The sequence below is a fragment of the Aegilops tauschii genome, chromosome 3 (genome assembly GCF_002575655.3).
Source record: "Aegilops tauschii subsp. strangulata cultivar AL8/78 chromosome 3, Aet v6.0, whole genome shotgun sequence".
NCBI classification, from domain to species: domain Eukaryota; kingdom Viridiplantae; phylum Streptophyta; class Magnoliopsida; order Poales; family Poaceae; genus Aegilops; species Aegilops tauschii.
In genome coordinates, this window is record NC_053037.3 from 2,653,492 (window position 1) to 2,672,394 (window position 18,903).

At 45.3% G+C, this 18,903-nt stretch overlaps 1 protein-coding gene across 5 annotated transcripts; it reads left to right on the forward strand.

Annotated features, from left to right (window-relative positions):
• The first annotated feature begins 14,234 nt into the window (after positions 1–14,234).
• Positions 14,235–18,077, forward strand: LOC109749873 (uncharacterized). Of its 5 annotated transcripts, none has more exons than XR_012204010.1 (7): positions 14,249–14,347; positions 14,447–14,671; positions 14,843–15,566; positions 15,624–15,699; positions 16,262–16,636; positions 16,836–17,280; positions 17,368–18,077. XR_012204010.1 is itself a non-coding variant. In XM_073509740.1 (6 exons), the coding sequence occupies exons 1-3, from the start codon at positions 14,312–14,314 to the stop codon at positions 15,225–15,227; spliced, it is 345 nt and encodes a 114-aa protein (XP_073365841.1). In that variant the 5' UTR covers positions 14,236–14,311; the 3' UTR covers positions 15,228–15,566; positions 15,624–15,699; positions 16,262–16,636; positions 16,836–17,119. The 5 variants fall into 5 exon arrangements, 3 of the variants coding, with proteins under 3 accessions (XP_073365842.1, XP_045090436.1, XP_073365841.1); XR_012204009.1 differs by having other exon boundaries at positions 15,173–15,566; XM_073509740.1 differs by lacking the exon at positions 17,368–18,077 and having other exon boundaries at positions 14,236–14,376; positions 15,173–15,566; positions 16,836–17,119.
• The last annotated feature ends 826 nt before the right edge of the window (positions 18,078–18,903 follow it).

Below are 18,903 nucleotides of genomic sequence, written 5' to 3' on the forward strand. Positions count from 1 at the left end.
CGTTTTCCAAGCAAAGACACTTGGCACTTGGGGGCTAATGTGTATCGAATGTGCCTATCTACAAGTCACCGGTTCATGGAAGTAAGTCGGAATTTAAGTCTACCACATATTCAATCATAAGTCGTCGACTTGGGGGCTAGAGCATGGTAAAGGTAACTAGGCAGTAAGTAATAAGACAGACGAATAATACCTCGGACTTCTGCTGGATCTGGTTCACCATGGCGATCTCTGCATCCCGGCTCTTGTGCACTTGGCTGACATAGCCAGAGACGAGCTCTCCGATGCTCAGGTTGGCGTAGTGGGTGAGCTCCCGATCAACCCATTGGGGCTGTAGCAATTCCCCCTTGGCAGAACACTTGGCCAGTGGAGTAGGTCTCCCCGGCTCAACGAATTCTGTCCGGGTGATTACTACCTCCGGGTCATCTGCTGGCTCAGCCGGGTCGGAGGCCTTCGGGTTAGCAGAAGTTTCTCCAGGTGCCTTGTCAGTTGAAATGGTGACTTCGGGGGCGGAGGCAACTGGCGGTTCTTGAGCCGTCACCTCCGGTTCAGGCAAATCCGGCACTCCGGCTGACTTGGTCTTCTTCGCTCTCTTGGTGAGCTTTGCCTGGGCACTGAAAGGACAGAAACGGTAAGCACAAAAAGGGTAAGTAAAGACAAGTATAATATGAGATGGTTGTCATTACCCGGGCGTGGTCTTGAAAGCCGGAAGACTCGACTGCATAAAGTCGCCCGAAGAGGGGGAGGTCTCCTGATAATTTGAGTCAGAAGAATGGAGTGGCTGACGGATAACACCCGCCAACGGATGAAAAGGGTACAAGTGGGAAATAACCTCAGTTCGGCGCTTCCTCGATGCGTCAGGTAGCCCGGAGAAGAGGTCGGTGTCCTTGTTGGCCCGGGTGTGACGCCGGCTCTCATGAACCTGTCGCTTCAAAATAAATTGAGGATCTTGATAAGCTAAAGGATGTGAAAAGCTTACTTTCCGGGTTACTCTTCGGGTTTTCAGCCTTGGCAAGGGCTCCGAGTCGGAGGAAAGTATTGTTACCTCTTCAACCACCGGGTTACTGGCTCCGGTGTCCTCCTGTTGATAAACATCATTGGTAAGGCGGACAGAAATAAACAACAAGTATAACAAGAGCTTACAGGTTTAGGAGTTACCTCAGACTCGGAGCTGTCACTTAGCTGCAACAGCTCCGAAGCAGTGGGCCTACTTCCCTTCTTACGGGGAGCGGTTTTCCTGGCGGCTTTCTTCGCCTTTCTGGCCTTCTTGGCCGCTTCATGGTCATATTTGACCCGCCAGAACTTGTCATCAGCCTGAAAAATACAATGATGAATTCTTAAAACGATTCAGATGAAAGTTATGTACAGAAGAAAGATAAAAGGTTAAGATCAGCGGCTTACCGCTGGGGCTGGGTTGGTCTTGCAGAAAGGGGCTAACCCGGTCCTCCCGCAGTCTGCCAGGCTCTCGTTCAAAAGAGCCTTGGTCATATCCTCTGCAACGTCTTCAGGAAGATCGTTGCGGCTGTGTCTCTGAGGGTCATCCTTTTGGCCCGTGTACTCGCACATTAAGCCGGGGCGACGGCTTAATGGGATCACCCGCCAGGAGATCCAGACCCGGACCAGGTCGATTCCGTTCAGACCATTGCCCAGGAGAGCTTTGATCTTGTTGATGGTGGGGAGCAGAGGTTGGCGCTCTTCTTGAGTCAGTTTGTCTGACAGTGGGTGAGTCGGCTCCAGACGCGAAGGGCGAAAGCCGGGCAATGGACTCTCATCAGCCGGCGATGTATCTTGGCAGTAAAACCACGTCAGATTCCAGTCCTTGGGGTGGCTTGGCGGCTCTGCATACGGGAAAAGGCAGTCCCTCCGCCGCTGAATAGAGATGCCACCTAGCTCCAGACTTGGCCCGTTGGCGCACTCGTTCTGACGGTTTAAATAAAAAAGCTCTCTAAAGAGCAGCAGACTAGGTTCTTCTCCAAGGTAAACCTCGCAGAACACTTGGAAGTTGCAGATGTTGGACACTGAGTTGGGGCCTATGTCCTGAGGCCGCAGATCGAAGAAATTCAGAATGTCTCTGAAAAACTTTGAGCCGGGCGGTGCGAAGCCCCGGCTCATGTGATCCGCGAAAATAACCACCTCCCCTTCCCTTGGCTGTGGTCTCTCCTCTGATGGGTCGGGGGCACGGTAGGACATGACGTCCTTCTTGGGCAGGTGGCCTGACTTTACAAAATCTGCTAGGGTCTCGTCGGTGACATTGGACCTCATCCAGTTGCAAGTAATGGGAGCTTTAGGAGCTTTGGGAGGCATGGTGAAAGTCGGCAGCCTATGATAAAAGGAAAACGTCCGGTTTAATTATAAGCCGGACAAAATCTACAGTTCAATGTTAAGGTGGCGGCTTATGAAGGGGACTAATGATATATACCTAAGCGCACCGGGTTATTTAAGCCGCTAAGGTATTGAGAGTAATTTGATTGTCTACGGCCTTATCACAGATGAGCCGGAAGAATCTACGGCGCGTGGTTTCTTTAAAACCGGAAATGTAAGCCGCCATGGTTCAATGAGTGCAGTTTTTACTAAGTGTGGTAAAACAAGTTTCACACATGGCAGTAAATATTTCGGATCAAAATGGTCGAGTGAAAGAAAATTTTTTTAGACCTAAAAACAGAGGCAGGAGAAGTTCTTGGGGTCGAACAAGGTTCTTATGCAGTAAAAAGAGGGCTTCTTGCAGGTGAAATGGATCTCAAGCATCTACTGCAGTGGTTCTAAGCAGAGCTAAGATCAAAAAAAGGGTGGTAAAAAACAAAACTACCGAGGGCCGCAACGAACTACGAAGAACAGAGGATGAACTACGGAACCCTAATGCGGATCTACCCTACGGAGTGTCGAGAGCTTACTGGTGTTGAAGAGATGCGGAGATGGCCGCCGTTTGTCTGGACCGAGTCAGGGTGATGCAGCGGCCAAGGTTGATGAAGACCGGGGGCGCGGCGGCGGCGGCGGAGTTCGAGCTCTAGCAGAGGAACAGTGGCGCGAGGAGGAAGAAGCGTGGCTGAAAGCCCGTCGGGCCGGCCTATTTATAAGGGCGAGCTCATAAGTGGGCGCGAGAATCAAGGAGACCACGGCGTGGTTATCTCCCCATGAAACGCCTTGATTTTTGGGATGACAGTAAAGGTAAAGATCCATTGCGGATCTGGCGGAGTAAAAAACGGACTCAGTGGAAGATGACGTCACGGCGGATCACCCGGAGTCCAGAGGATGACGTCACGCCGGGTTATGGCCTTCATACAATGGTAATCCGGAGGTTTTCTGTTGAAGGAATTGAAGATTGACATGAGCCGGCTCAAATCAATCTGGGGCCTAATGTTGAGGATATAGACCTTAGAGTCACCCGCCAGAAGGGGCCGGGTTACTGTAATGGTCATCGCCAGAAGCCCAACGACAAGCTTGAAGGCGGTGGGCCAAAGATGGGCTCAAGACCCGGATAGGGCTTAAGGCCCGTAGTTATAATCATTATTATGGCAGAACTTGTAGTATAAGGCAAGAATAGATGAGAGTCCGAGCCGGACACTCTTATGAGCCGGCCGGGACTCTGTGGGCTGCTGGGTGTCAGCCTCCCTATATAAAGGGACGACCCGGCAGCGGTTTAGGGACAAGAACAATCTCATCGAGAGCCAGGCATAGCGATTAAGCTCCCTGGTTATCGAAACCCTAATCAATACCACCCCAAACTGGACGTAGGCTTTTACCTTCACCGTAAGGAGCCGAACCAGTATAAACCCTCGTGTGCCTTGTCCCGCTTAACCCTTTCAAGCTTCCTAGTTGCGATGGTTCCACGACTAAGTCCTAGCTCGAGGACATCTGCCATGAGAATTCCACGACAGAAGTGGTCGCACCATTCCGACCGAGAAGCCACCTGGGAACGCGAGGACCATCTCCGTTCCGAATATCCGGAGTTTTTTCAGTCCTAGATCTCGGGACGAGATCCTCTCGTAGTGGTGGAGTGTTGTAACACCCCGGATGTAACTTTCCATATTTGTAACTCCAACTCTTGCCATTTTCGGCTATGTGTTATGATATTCCCTTCGTGGTCGGGTTTTGTTTTCATTTTGCATTTTGTTCATGTCATGCATCTCATATCATGTCATCATGTGCATTGCATTTGCATACGTGTTCGTCTCTTGCATCCGAGCATTTTCCCCGTTGTCCGTTTTGCAATCCGGCACTCCCACCTCCTCCGGCGCACCCCTTTTCGTTTATTTTCGTGAGCGGGTGTTGAACGTTCTCGGAATGGACCGAGGCTTGTCAAGTGGCCTTGGTATACCACCGGTAGACCACCGGTCAAGTTTCGTTCCATTTGGAGGTCGTTTGATGCTCCAACGGTTAACCGAGCAACCGCAAAGTCCGTTTGTGTGTTGCAGCAAAACTCCCCTCCAAACAGCCCAAAAACCCCTCTAAGTCACTTCCATGCTCTAGGTCGTTCGATCACGATCGTGTGGGCGAAAACCGCACTCCGTTTGGAGTCTCCTAACTCCCTCTACCTATATATACACCTCCCCTCCCGAAATATTTCGCAGATCAAACCCTAAAAATCGCCCTCTCCGCGGCCGGACGCATCCGCCGCCGCCGGACGAACCAGCGCCGCCGCGCCCGGCCAACCAGGGGCTGCCACGTGGCCCCCGGCCACCGCGCGCGCCGCCGGCCCGCCTGGCCCGCAGCAGCCCCCCCGAGCCCGAGGCTCCCCCGCCGCCGCGCGCCTCCTTCTTCCTCCGACCGCGCCGCCTCGCGCCTCCACCGCGCCGCCGCCTCACCGCCACCGCAGGTCGCCGCCGGACCTCGCGGACGCCGCCTCCGCCCGCGGTCCCACCCGCCGGACCCGAGCGCCGCCGTCCCCTACCGCCGCCGCTAGGTCGCCGCCGGCCCCGTGCGCCCCCACGCCGGATCCGGCCGCCTCCCTCCTCTCCGGACCGAACCCCGGCGACCTTCCCCGTCCCTCCGGCGAACAGCTCCGTCCGTCCTCGTTTTCCGCGCCCCGGATCTGGATCTGAGAGATAAAGGGTTGACCTCGTTTTTCCTCCAAGTCTTTTCTGTCACATTATCTTGCTCTGTTCATCGCATCATAACTCTCTGCATATAGCTCTGTTTTGCGCGTGTAATATATCGAGATGTTCGCCTCGAGATGCTCTTCATTTTGTTCCATTGCACCATGTTCATTTGAGTCCATCTTGATGCCCAAATCTCTGGTGCAAGAGTGCTAGTTGCTGTTATCTGCTGTTACTTATCAGAACTTGAGAATTTGTTAGTTTTGTTGCATTTAATCTGTGCATCTTATGGGCATGAGCTCTACATGTGTTTTGTTGTATGCCATGCCATCTTTACAGAGGTGTATGCCATGTATTTTTGTGATCTCTGTGGTGACTAGCACAAGCATGCAAACTAGGCTCTGTAATGTTTCTGATTTCAGTGACTTAGTGATTTTACCAAGTCTGGGACTGCTGTTATTTTGTTGCTATGTATCCATGTGGCTACAGAGAGATCTATGCTCATCTTGGAGCTGTTCAGTAAGGATGTTTTGTAGATATTGTTGTAATTGATCCATTCATGCTTGCAATTATGGAGTGCCATAGCATGACTTAATCTTACTCTACTTTTGCTATAAAATATTTCTGGCAGATTGTTTACGTGTTATTCAATTTTGCCAAGCTTGTTGTAGTTGATCATTACATGCTATGTACTTGCTCTTGTCATGGATAGCTTCATAAACATGCCATCTTGCTGTAGGTATGCTTGTTTTGTCATGGATTGCCTTGTGATGAGTGCATCAAGCTCACTAAGATGCCTTCATATTATTGTTTCTGCCATGCTCTGTTTTCTGCCAAGTCTGAAACCTGTTAACGAAACTTGCTATGTTTACATGGTTGCCATCATATCTTCTGGTCCTTTTGGCTTATGGTCAGTAAGGGACTTTTGTCATATGCATTTAGTAGAATACTGCCATGCCTTGTTTTGCCATGTTAAGTTCCTATAGCATGTTGATTTCGTGCTCTGAACATTGCTACCTGATGCTGTTTCAGGCATGTCCAGTAATTTTACTAAGTCTGTGAACCTGTTATCTTTTGCACTTTTGCCATGCTTGTTTGAATCTGTTGTGTTGTGATCTAGCCGTAGATCAGTGTTCATCTTTTGTCAAGCATCACTTGTAGATTACTGTCACATGCTTTGTTGCTACGTTGGAGTGCTGTAGCATTGTTACTTGTTGCATTTTAAGTGCTATCATGCTGTTAATCGCAGATTCGTGTCATTCTTGTTTTGCTTGCCATTTGCAAACCGTGCATCCGTTTCCGGTGATCTTTATATCGATTTCAACCGAAATCATCTCATCTTTCCAGTGGCATACTTGGTTTGCCAAGTTACTGCCTTGTTCATCATTTTTCCTTCCGGAGCACGCATATGCATCGTATATCATATCTTGCATATCATTCATGTTTTGCATCATGTTGCCTGTGCATTTCCCGTGATTGATTGTGGTTCCGTTGCTTGTGTTCTTGTTTTGGGTAGAGCCCGGAGACAAGTTCGTGAACGAGGAACCTGTTGAGTACGCTTACGAGGATCAAGCTTTCGACAACTCTGAGAACCTTGCAGGCAAGATGACCATACCCTCGAAATCACTTCTATCTTTGCTTTGCTAGTTGTTCGCTCTATTGCCATGCTGCGCTACCTACCACTTGCTATATCATGCCTCCCATATTGCCATGTCAAGCCTCTACCATCCTTTCCTAGCAAACCATTGTTTGGCTAAGTTACCGCTTTTGCTCAGCCCTTCTTATAGCGTTGTTAGTTGCAGGTGAAGTTGAAGTTTGTTCCATGTTGGAACATGGATATTTTGGGATATCACAATATCTCTTATTTAATTAATGCATCTATATATTTGGTAAAGGGTGGAAGGCTCGGCCTTATGCCTGGTGTTTTGTTTCACTCTTGCCGCCCTAGTTTCCGTCATACCGGTCTTATGTTCCTTGAGTTTGCGTTCCTTACGTGGTTGGGTGATTTATGGGACCCCCTTGACAGTTCGCCTTGAATAAAACTCCTCCAACAAGGCCCAACCTTGATTTTACCATTTGCCACCTAAGCCTTTTCGCCCGGGTTTTCGCGAGCCCGAGGGTCATCTTTATTTTAACCCCCCGGGCCAGTGCTCCTTCGAGTGTTGGTCCGAACCGAGCAGCCTGCGGGGCCACCACGGGGAAACTCGAGGACTGGTTTTACTCGTAGCTTGACTTATCCGGTGTGCCCTGAGAACGAGATATATGCAGCTCCTATCGGGATTTGTCGGTGCATCGGGCGGCTTTGCTGGTCTTGTTTTACCATTGTCAAAATGTCTTGTAAACCGGGATTCCGAGACTAATCGGGTCTTCCTGGGAGAAGGTTTATCCTTCGTTGACCGTGAGAGCTTATGATGGGCTAAGTTGGGACACCCCTGCAGGGTATTATCTTTTGAAAGCCGTGCCCGCGGTTATGAGGCAGATGGGAATTTGTTAATGTCCGGTTGTAGAGAACTTGTCATTTGACTTAATTAAAATACATCAACCGCGTGTGTAGCCGTGATGGTCTCTTCTCGGCGGAGTCCGGGAAGTGAACACGGTTTCTGGGTTATGTTTGACGTAAGTAGGAGTTCAGGATCACTTCTTGATCATTACTAGTTGACGACCGTTCCGCTGCTTCTCTTCTCGCTCTCATTTGTGTATGTTAGCCACCATATATGCTTAGTGCCTGCTGCAGCTCCACCTCATTACACCATCCTTTCCTATAAGCTTAAATAGTCTTGATCTCGCGGGTGTGAGATTGCTGAATCCTCGTGACTCACAGATTCTACCAAAATAGTTGCAGGTGCCGACGATGCCAGTGCAGATGATGCAATCAACCTCAAGTGGGAGTTCGACGAGGAACGTGGTCGTTACTATGTTTCTTTTCCTGATGATCAGTAGTGGAGCCCAGTTGGGACGATCAGGGATCTAGCATTTGGGGTTATCTTATTTTCATTTGGATATTTACCGTAGTCGGTCTATGTGTGGATTTTGTATGATGTATGAATTATATTTATGTATTGTTTGAAGTGGCGATTGTAAGCCAACTCTCGTTATCCCATTCTTGTTCATTACATGGGATTGTGTGAAGATGACCCTTCTTATGACAAAACCACAATGCGGTTATGCCTCTAAGTCGTGCCTCGACACGTGAGAGATATAGCCGCATCGTGGGCGTGACACCCGCTGTGCCTTTGGCCACCACCTGGGTCTTCTCATCGATGGTGGAGCAGCCAAAGTCATATTCGTGGCTAGACGTGCATGTGTTGCTAGGCAACAAATCAATCGAACTGCTTGTGTGCTTTCAAAGCTAGCTTTGCACGCACGGATGCTGTGCTCGGTGAATCATTCTAGGGTGTCAAAACTAACAATTGGTATCTAGAGACTCGATGATCTACGTCGTCCGACAAAAACTGCGATGAGTCTATAACTCCAAGTCCGGGAACAACAGCTTCAAGGTGAACAAGAACGGTGGCAAGATGAAGAAGGGCAGCAGATCAGCAATTAGTGGTCGAGAAACAAGCGACGCCAACATACTGTCGCATCACAACAGCCTCATCCAGTACCAGATGCTGACCAACACAAACTATGACGTGTGGGCAGTAAATATGGTTTTGCTCACCAGCCGTTGACCCAATGATAAATCATCATTATCTTGAAATCCATTTTCAAACGCATGCTAGTTTCCCACTGAAATCATTAGCTGTATGTTTTTCACATTTTATTTTCTACTCACCAGCACAATTTTTTGTTGGTGCTTCTTTTTTGTGTGTACAGGAGATGGTTCGCGGAGTTTGTCTGAGCCCTTGCGACCGCGAGAGCACGGGAAATTGCGTCAGCATGTATGTCTGGAAGGACTTAAAAAACACAGGTGCGCCATTAGTATTGCAGGTAACAGTGGCGCACCTTGTAGTGCGCCATTACTATTGCTACAGGTGCGCCACTGGTAACTTTTTTTTGATTTTTTTGATTTTTTTTTTGAATTTTGAAGGCGGGAAAATAGTAGTGGCGCACCGTCTAACCCCCACCGTGCGCCGTTGCTATTTTTGAATTTTGAATTTGGATCTGGATCGCGATTTTTTTGCCCTTTTTTGCTCATTTTTTTTGCTTGTTTTTTTGCACGATATTTTTCCAAATTTCGTTCTCGTTTTTGGATCTTGTACGTTCTTTTGCCGGAGAGGAGTTCGCCGGAGAGGAGGGCCGAGGTCACCGGAGAGGAGGAGGAGGAGGTCACCGGAGAGGAGCTCGCTTACATCGCCGGAGAGGAGGAGGAGGTCGCCGGAGAGGAGTTCACCGGAGAGGAGGGAGGAGAAACCGTGAGGGAAGGGGAGGAGAGGAGGGAGGAGAAACCGTGAGGGAAGGGGAGGAGAGGAGGGAGGAGGAGCTCACCGGAGAGGAGGGAGGAGGAGATCACCGGAGAGGAGGGAGGAGGAGCTCACCGGAGAGGAGGGAGAAGAAACCATGAGGGGAGGGGAGGAGAGGAGGGAGAAGGAGGTCGCCGGAGAGGAGGAGGAGGAGGTCGCCGGAGAGGAGGAGGGGAGTATGGTGGAGGAGAGGAGGGGAGATGGAGTGGAGGAGAGGAGGAGATGGAGTGGAGGAGAGGTGGAGTGGAGGAGAACAATGAAGAGGTAAGGAGGAGAGGACCCCGCCCAGCCATATATACGGCATAGTAATGGCGCACCGTGGGCAGGTGCGCCATTACTTTTTTTATATTTATTTTGAATTTTGAAGGCGGGAAGATAGTAATGGCGCACCTTGGGTAGGTGCGCCATTACTGAGTTTGATTTTTTTTGAATTTTTTTGCCTTTCCAGATCTTAAAAGCCCCGTAACTTTTTTTCTGTTAGGTTTTTGGGATTCTGAAAATCTTGAACAAGGTTTCCCCAGTTCAATTCGGATGTAACTTTTCGAGTAGATGATTTTTCATACAAAAAACTTTTTCATCGGAGTTCGTATGCAAAAGTTATGCCCATTTTACAAATTCTCGATAGATTTTGCAAAAAAGTCAAAAATTCATGTTTGTAAATTTTGCTAACAATTAGACCACATATCACATGAGAATCTTATTTTATTTTATTTTTTGACATTTCTATCATTTTCTTTTATGTTTTTGAAACTGAAAAGGCGGTAGGGGGGTGCATTTGGTGAATTTTTTGTAAGGCTCGGATAGTAATGGCGCACTCGCACTGTACCCTGGTGCGCCATTACTAGTTTAAAAAAAAAGTAAAAAAATTGTTAGTAGTGGCGCACAGAGTTTATGGTGCACCATTACTAGTTAAAACTAATAATGGTGCACTGTGCCTTGGTGCGCCATTAATAATTTTGGAAAATAAAAGAAATTGTTACTAATGACGCACCGTGTGTGTGGTGCGCCACTGTTATATAGCAGTGGCGCACCACATACATGGTGCACCATTAATGTCCATATTAGCTATAACCCTTTTCCTAATAGTGTGTGTTGCAGCAGCTCGACACTTGCTTTACTATGGCTCCTCCTTTTCAGCAATCCAGTGCGTGCAACTTGTTGATGCTCCATGGAATATATTTTAGGAACACGTGAATATTTTCTGTAAAATTTCATGTACATTTCTGAATGGAATTAAACATTTTTAACCTACTTGTAAATTTTGTTCATTATATATAACATTTTTAAAATGTCACGAACATTTTTTCAAATGCCGGAATATTTCCATTAAATGTCACGTACGTTTTGTAAATGGTACGATTTTTTTTGTACATGACACAAACAGTTTTTATACATTATATGAACATTTTAAAAAAATTGCATACATTTTTATACGCGGAACAATTTTTTATTGTCACAAGCTATTATTTTGGTGAAGTTGTAATCATTTTTTAAAAAATGCGCTGATAATTGTTTTACAATATGTGAGTATTTTTTAAATATGTGTTTTATAATTTCTTAAGTAAATTTAAGTTCTTGAAATATATGTATTAGTTTAAACTATAAGTAAAAGTAGAAAAGGGAATATATTACAAAAACTTTTGTTTAAACAATAAGTTTTTGTTGGTGCTTTTTTTTATGTGCACAGAGATGGTTTGTGGAGTTTGTCTGAGCCCTTACGACCGCGAGAGCAGGGGAAATAGCATCAGCATGTATGTCTGGAAGGACTTCAAAAACACAGCAGCCTCTCTACCATTCTTTTTTACTTTTTTATTTTTTGATCCTTGTTTCTTTTTTAGTTTATACTCAGCAGCACAAAATATACCCCCCCCCCCCCCCTGTATTGTGAAATGGAGGGGAGCCCCTGGTTAGCTAGTTGTTGGCATTTTTGTTCCTGCAGTTTTTCATTTTTAGTGCTTTGTCAGTCACTGTAAATTGACTTCTGATTGTACCTTGTTTCTATAGATTTTTTCATTTTTGTTCCTGTATTCAGTCATGCCTAGCAAGATATGGTAGATTAGACTGATTTATGTTGCAGCAGCTCGACACTTGCTTTACTATGGCTCCTTCTTTTCAGCAATCCAGTGCCTGCAACTTGTTGATGCTCCATGGAATATATTTTAGGAACATATATTCAAGCACTCTTATTGTTCATCACTGCTTAATGCATCAGGTAGGCTCATGATCATTTGTTTTTTCATGTCTATTCACAATCTTTTATCCAGCATGTTAAGCTCTTCTTGTGTGGTTAAAGAGGAGCCAGCCTGAGTTGTGAAAACAAATGTTGTGTATGAATATTGATTTTCACTAGTATAAATGAAGTAATAAGAAAAATTAGCAGAAGGGAACGTGCGCTACCGAGCGAACAATCCTCCCACACTGGGTCTGTCCATCCAGGGCGTCCTTGAGGCGAGGGGTTCTGAATACTGCTATACTCCAGGCCTATATGTCCCTCTTACCGATTCCTAATAGGAATTTCCTACCGGTGACGACTAGTGGGCCGCCCTATTAGCGCGGTTGCTCGTGTATTAAAAAAATGTTAAATTTGTATTTGACGGATCTTGAACGTGTAATAAAAAATGTTTTTTTAGAAGTAAAACCAAAAGAAAAAGATGAAGAATGAAAAAACAATGAAAACCAAAAAAAGAACCAAAGAAAAAAGTATATGAAAAATAGAACCAAAAAATTAAATGAAAAATGAATTGTAAAACCGTGAAAACTAATAAAGAATCAAAAGAGAAACAAAAGAAAATATTGAAAACCAAGAAAGAAAACGAAAAAAAAGAAAAAAGAAGAGAATTAGAAAGAAAAGAAATGCGGATAAAAACAATGAAAGAAGGAGAAACCAAAAGAAAAAAAAGCGAAGTGTACCGACGAAAAACAGAAAAATGGAGAAGAAATAAGAAAACTAAACAAAAAACAAAAGAAAAAATATATATACAAAACGGAGAAAATAAAAACCAGGTGGTTTCCCTTGAAGTTGGTCGCGCCTCCTGTATTAACGCCAGCTCACCCTTGGAGCTCCACATACCAGGGATCTATTCCTGGAGCTGTCCTTTCCTTGTATGTTTCTTAATTTTCAACGCGCGAATGGGCTACTATGCATTAATGTGCCTGCCCGACGCTTTTAGCGAGAGCTTCTATTGTCTCGCTTAGTGCGAGATATAGCTCTCGCGCTGAGTTAGAACGTAGTGTTGCATATACCAAGTGTCCAGTTGGGTCGGGCGAAATATCCTCCTGCAGGTTAGTCTGTTTTTTTTTCTTTGCTCATATTCTAACTACATATATTACAACAATTATATTTACTTCAAAATTTAAAACCGTGAATTTGAAAAAATGTCAATGGCAGCGTACAAAGTTTTTTGGCATAATTTTAAAAAATGTTGATGGCATTGAAAAAAATGTTTGTGACATTTGAAAATCATCCACTCATTTTGCATTTCAAAAGCATGTATTTGACATTTCAAAAACGAACAGTGTGTATAAAATTAATCATGCAATTCAAAAACAATGTTTCGTAAATTTTAAAAATTGTACGATTCATTTTTGTAAATATTCATGTGTTTTAGAAAATGTTCCTGAAATTTTTAGAAAACAATTATGCAAATGCAGAAAAATGTTGTGTAGTTTAAAATAATGATTCTTATCATACAAACAATGTTTCAGCATTTATTTGAAATATGTTTAACATGTATCTGATTCTTTTAATATGTATTTGAACAAAATTGTAATCATGTATTTGAGAAATGTTAAAGTTATATAATAATGTTTGAATGTATACAAAAATTGTACAATGTACATGTAAAACATAAATAGACATAAAAAATGGTAATCATGTATTTGAAAAAAATGTTAATGCTGCACAATACAAGGAGGGGCAGTGGGTCCGACAGCAAGATTGATGAAGTTATATGAGCGGTGGCTTATTAAGTATGGTTTGGGCCACCTTCGACCCGTCGTATTTTTCTGTTTTATGGAATCAGCACCGGGGGAGAGGGATTGTGTGGAAGACGTACGCCCCACCTGAATTTACCCAAAGAGACTGTCAGCAGCCCAAATCCTCAATACAGAGGGTTACAAGTTAGTGGAGGGGTTAAGGGGGTACATGCAAGAATATTGAAGGCCTAAGGAAAGCATGAAATGCTTCCAGTCTAGCACGGCCCCTCAATGGTCACGATTGAGCCGGAACGCCCAGTTTGAGAAGCCAGACACAACAACTACAATGACTCGGTTGATGGAGGGTCGCACCGCACAGGAGACGCCCTGGTAGCGGTGATTCCAGATTCTCCACATCAGGATAAGGTGCACCGTGCTCCAGAGGTTGTCTGGTCCGGCGGAGGTGGAGAGAGCTCCCATATCAAGCCGCCGGAGAGGTTTGTAGGAAGGCCAAGCACAAACCAGAGGAGGCGACCTGCATCAGTGAAACAATAGATGATCCGTGGTCTATTATGATCATACTATAACTATAGAGAGTGGCGATGGCGCGGACGAGCTCGCGCGCTCCTGGCAGCAGGACCAATGAGAGAGCGACGTGTTTCGTACTGCATTAACTGCGAGCGTACGCGTACATCGCCGGTAGATACGGCCGCTAAGGGCGCGACGAGACGGAGACGTCCAGCTTGACGGGAACAAATCGGTCCATGGTAGTGATGTTCCGTTGGTACGGGTTCGTGCCTACTGCACATAACGATGTCCGTGTGGTGCTTCCGTTACCGAAACGGCGCGTGCGGAATGGGTAAGTGATTATTATGAGGTGGGCCCGTTTTCAACCGACCGCCGCTGAAAAGTAAAAACAGATCTCTCTTCTCCCCTTCGACCGCCTCCTGATACGAGAAGGCCATGGATATGAAGATCGCGACTATCGGCAACGAAGAAGTAGACTTCTTGTCGGATCCAATGGACAGGTACAGATTGCCAAACCCCCCCCCCCCCCTCCCGGAATGTACTTAAGTGTGCTGCTTGTTTTTTTAACAGATTTCCCCTGCTGGATCTGGCCGGCGAAGATCTGGTGCTCGCCCATGGCAGAAGCCAAGCTGTAGTATGCGAACCTGCTGAATCCAACATTGGCGAAGCGGGGGACGCCGTACTAGCAGTGGAAAATGACTTGAACAGCACATGTCAGGGGATTGCCCTCTCTGCGCCAGCCTCCGAGCAATCTACGGGGAAAGACGACCCTCAAGCCCCTGCCTGGGCGAGGAGGTATGGATCTACTGCATTGTTTTCTCAGGCAAAAAATCATTGTATCTTCTTACACAACGCGAACCTTGTTTACCGTATCGCCTGTTAGCCTGCTGCAGCAGCCGTCCCATGATATGTAGTCGATAAGGAATTAAAACATGAAGCTGAAACACATGAATGTCCATAATGCAGAATCCGTGTTGAGAGGAGTGCGCTGGAACTAACAATACGAAGCTATGCAGAAAAGAAAACTGAAACTGTCATAGTTCCTGCTATGGGAGGCAGTTTTGATACGCTTGGGGAAGCTTATGATTACTACAATCTATATTCATGGGAGGTTGGGCTTGGTATAAGATATGGGAAGAAACCTCTAAATGTCGAAAGAACAAAATGCATGCAGGAGATAGTTTGTGGCTGCTCCGAAAGTACTCGTTTCATTTTCACTTGCACATATCTCTGCCTAGGTGGCAATGCATAATTGCGAAATTCATAAACGTGAGACTCTTGTTCTGATGATTTCAGGGAATTCCAAAGAAGGGTAACAAACGAACATGCCGATGCAGATGCCCCGCAATGATACGATTGCTCCGGTCATCTGACAATGGCTGGTACATAACCTACTACAGATCAGATCACAACCATGCTCTGACTGAAAGATGTGGGGAGAAAGTGTAGTGGCCTTCCCACAAACATATCGATATATACACATGGGATGTCATTAAGCAACTCCGTGAAAATAACATCAGTGTCGGGAAAGTTTACAATATAATTGGTAGCTTCTTCGGGTCAATGACCAATATACCATTCACCAAAAGAGCTCTCCGAGGTTTGTGTGGAAAGATGAGTCGAGAACAAGCCGATAATGATGTGAAAAAGACAATGGATGTTTTTGCAGAGTTGGGAGCAAAAGATTCAGGCTTGTACTACAGGGTGCAACCTGATGTTTTTGCAGAGTTGGGAGCAAAAGATTCAGAGTTGAGCTTGACGGCGGCCGATTCACAGCTATCAACAGGAAAAGATGACCCGCAAGCCCCCGGGTGGACAAAAAGGTAACCTCTTTTCGTCTTGTGCATGCTCAGCTCTGAAACTAGTGGGCTACTACATATCTGAAAATTTTAGAACTCTGAAAGTAAAGATGTACTTCCATGGTGCTCGCTTGTGAAAACTGGATTCGTCAGACAAAAGTTGTATTTGGTCATGCTCGAGTATAAAAGTAGAAATCTGAGATATGTATGAACGTTTTAGATCTCTGAATGTAAAATTGTACTTCCATGTTCCTCCCTTTTCAACATTGCATGCCCCCATAAAAAAGAATGCACCACTTTACGGTCAATTGTATTTCATTCTTAATGATTTAAAAACTCTTGAAGTAACGCTGTTCTTCCATGTTACTCGCTTATCAACATTTACATCCTGCTGAAAAGAAGACAAACCTCCGTTTGTCTTTGAACATGCACAACTCTGAAACTAGTATGGTAAGACATATCTGAATAATGTAAATGTCTGACACTAAAACTGCACTCCCATGTTGCTCACTTGTGAACATTGCATTTTTCTGAAAACATAGTGGGACCGTTTACAATCAGAATTAATTCGTTCTTAATAATGCAGGGTTCGTATTGGACAAGCCCCTATTGAGCATGCACCTTGTGCTGGAAGAGTGTGTGCCCTTGAAAAAACATTAAGTGGATATGCAGAGAACAAAACTGATACCATTGTGGTATCAGTTGTTGGATACAACTTCGATTCATTGGGAGAAGCATACGACTTCTACAATCTATATCCGTGGGAAATTGGTTTCGGAATAAGATACGGAAAAAGCAGACTCAACGTCGAGAGAACCAAATGTATGCAAGAGATAGTGCGTGGATTCTCGGTGAGTGGAAATTAAATTCATTATCTCATTCGTTGGAATTGCCCTGCCGCGCCAACCTCGAAGCAATTTACAGGCAAAGACGACCCTCAAGCCTTTGGCTGGACAAAAAGGTATAGCACTCTGCGATTGTGCTTGTAGATCGAACATAGCTTAAATTTGAGGGATATGTGCAAATTTGCTCTTCTGAAGATAGTTGAACAATGTTGGTCATCTCAGTAGATAATGCAGAGCGTGTGCAAGTGTTCATAGCATGTACTTTCTGAACGCATTAAACCATGTTTCTGAATTACATAGTTCTGAATAATGCAGTGTCCGAGTCGGGCATGCACCCGATGACCGCCCCCCATGTGCTGCCAGGATGAGTGCCCTAGAACATTAAGAAGATATGCAGAAAACAAAACTGAGACAGTCTGGTTTATCAGCAGTACCTTCTTCAGAAAAAATAACCATCCATGTGCAGTCTGATTTAATTCACTCTGAATGCCGCATTGTTCGTATCGGCCGGGCACCTATCGAGCGTGCATCCTGCCCTGGTAGAGTATGTGCACTTGAAAAAACATTGAGAGGATACGCACAGAAGAAAATTGATACCGCCGTAGTATCTACTGTCGGAAGCAGCTTTGATTCGTCGGGAGAGGCATACGACTACTACAATCTATATTCATGGGAGGTTGGATTCGGAATAAGATATGGAAAGAGCAGGCTCAACGTTGAGAGAACCAAATGTATGCAGGAGATAGTATGTGGATACTCGGTTAGTGCTAATTAAATTCGTTGTCTCGTTCAGATTATTTTTTGATGAAAATGCATTGAAAATTTGGTGATGAACTTGTAATTTCAGGGCTAACCAAAAAGAGGTAATACACAAACATGCCGCTGTGATTGCCCTGCGATGATACGTTTGCTGCGATCAAATGACAATGCTTGGTACATAAGTGAGCACAGGCTATCTCACAACCAATCTTTGACAGGTAAGTGCGGTGAGAAGGTATACTGGCCTTCCCATAAACATATAGATATATACACAAGACCTTGTGAGACAGCTTAGAGAGAACAATATCAGCATCGGAAAAGTGTACAACATAATTGGTAGTTTCTTTGGGTCAATGAGCAATGTGCCTTTCACTAAGCGGGCTTTGAGGGGTCGGTGTGGTAAGGACAGCCTTGATCCGGCGGATAATGATGTCCGAAAAACGATGGAGATTTATATTGTGGTCAACTGAAGCAAGCAGGATGCAATAGCATTACTTCGGAGAAACAAAAGCACGACATGTCCACGGAGGGCTGACCTCCCTCGAAGAAAAGGAAAGAAGCGAAATGCTCAATCTGCATTGGAAGAACACCCGCAACAATCCTAAGATTGTGTTACATCTTGCCGAGAAAGCTGCTCATGAACGGGCTGTAGAAATGTGATTAATCTGTATAAGCAGCGAGTATCGCGTTTATCACTGAATTTGCACTGTGTTCCCTTTGTATGATGAGTGATCAGTAGCCGGCGGTGTGAAATAAATTATGTATTGTCAGCTTAGTAATTGTGACAATGTTTCCTCTTGTAGTTGTCTGAAGCTCTGAATTATGTGGCTATGTGTTGTTTAAAACTAACTCTCATGTTACCTATGTGTGCTGCTGATGACATGCCACTATTGGCCATGAGAGAGATTTTGTTTTCTATTCATCTTTTCCCGATGATTTGCCAAATGTCACATGTATGATAATAGTTATATTTTTTATGATATGCTCGGCATAGTTAGCACCGACAACACAAAGTGTGCATACGATCTTTGTTTATAGTTAGCCCGCCCAGCAAAGCCTGTACTTAATAGCAAGGTAACTGACTAATTGTGTTATTCTTCTTCTTCTTTTTCTCTACCCAAACAAGAAATTGTATATACTTATCTTAACAGAAAAACTAACTAAAAACTGGTTTTCCTAAAAATCCTCCTAAAACTCGTTTTGCTAAATCTCATCTAATCCTGGATATCCAAACAACCACTAAAAGAGGAGGCACTCTCACGAGGCATTGCATCTCTTCCAGCACAAGGGATTCCACACTTGGCCTCCTCCCCCCTGTTCCACCAAGCTACAACCTCGTGCCTGAGAGCAAGCAAGGCAACAGGCATAGGTGTCTGCGCGTACGAGTTCAGACATGTCTGCACCTCCCTCGATCGGAGCAGGGCAAGTGTCTTCGAGATCTGCTTCGTGCGGCATTAGAGCCGTTGAGCAGCAATCCACAGCGTCACGTTTCCTCCCAAAAAGCGTCTTTGATCGAGGTACGTACATTTCATCTTTGCTGATGGTGTTATTCCCTGTCCTTCCCATGGTTTAGCAGCACAAACGCAGATCTGAAAAAATGACTCTGTGCATGCAGGAATCAGTT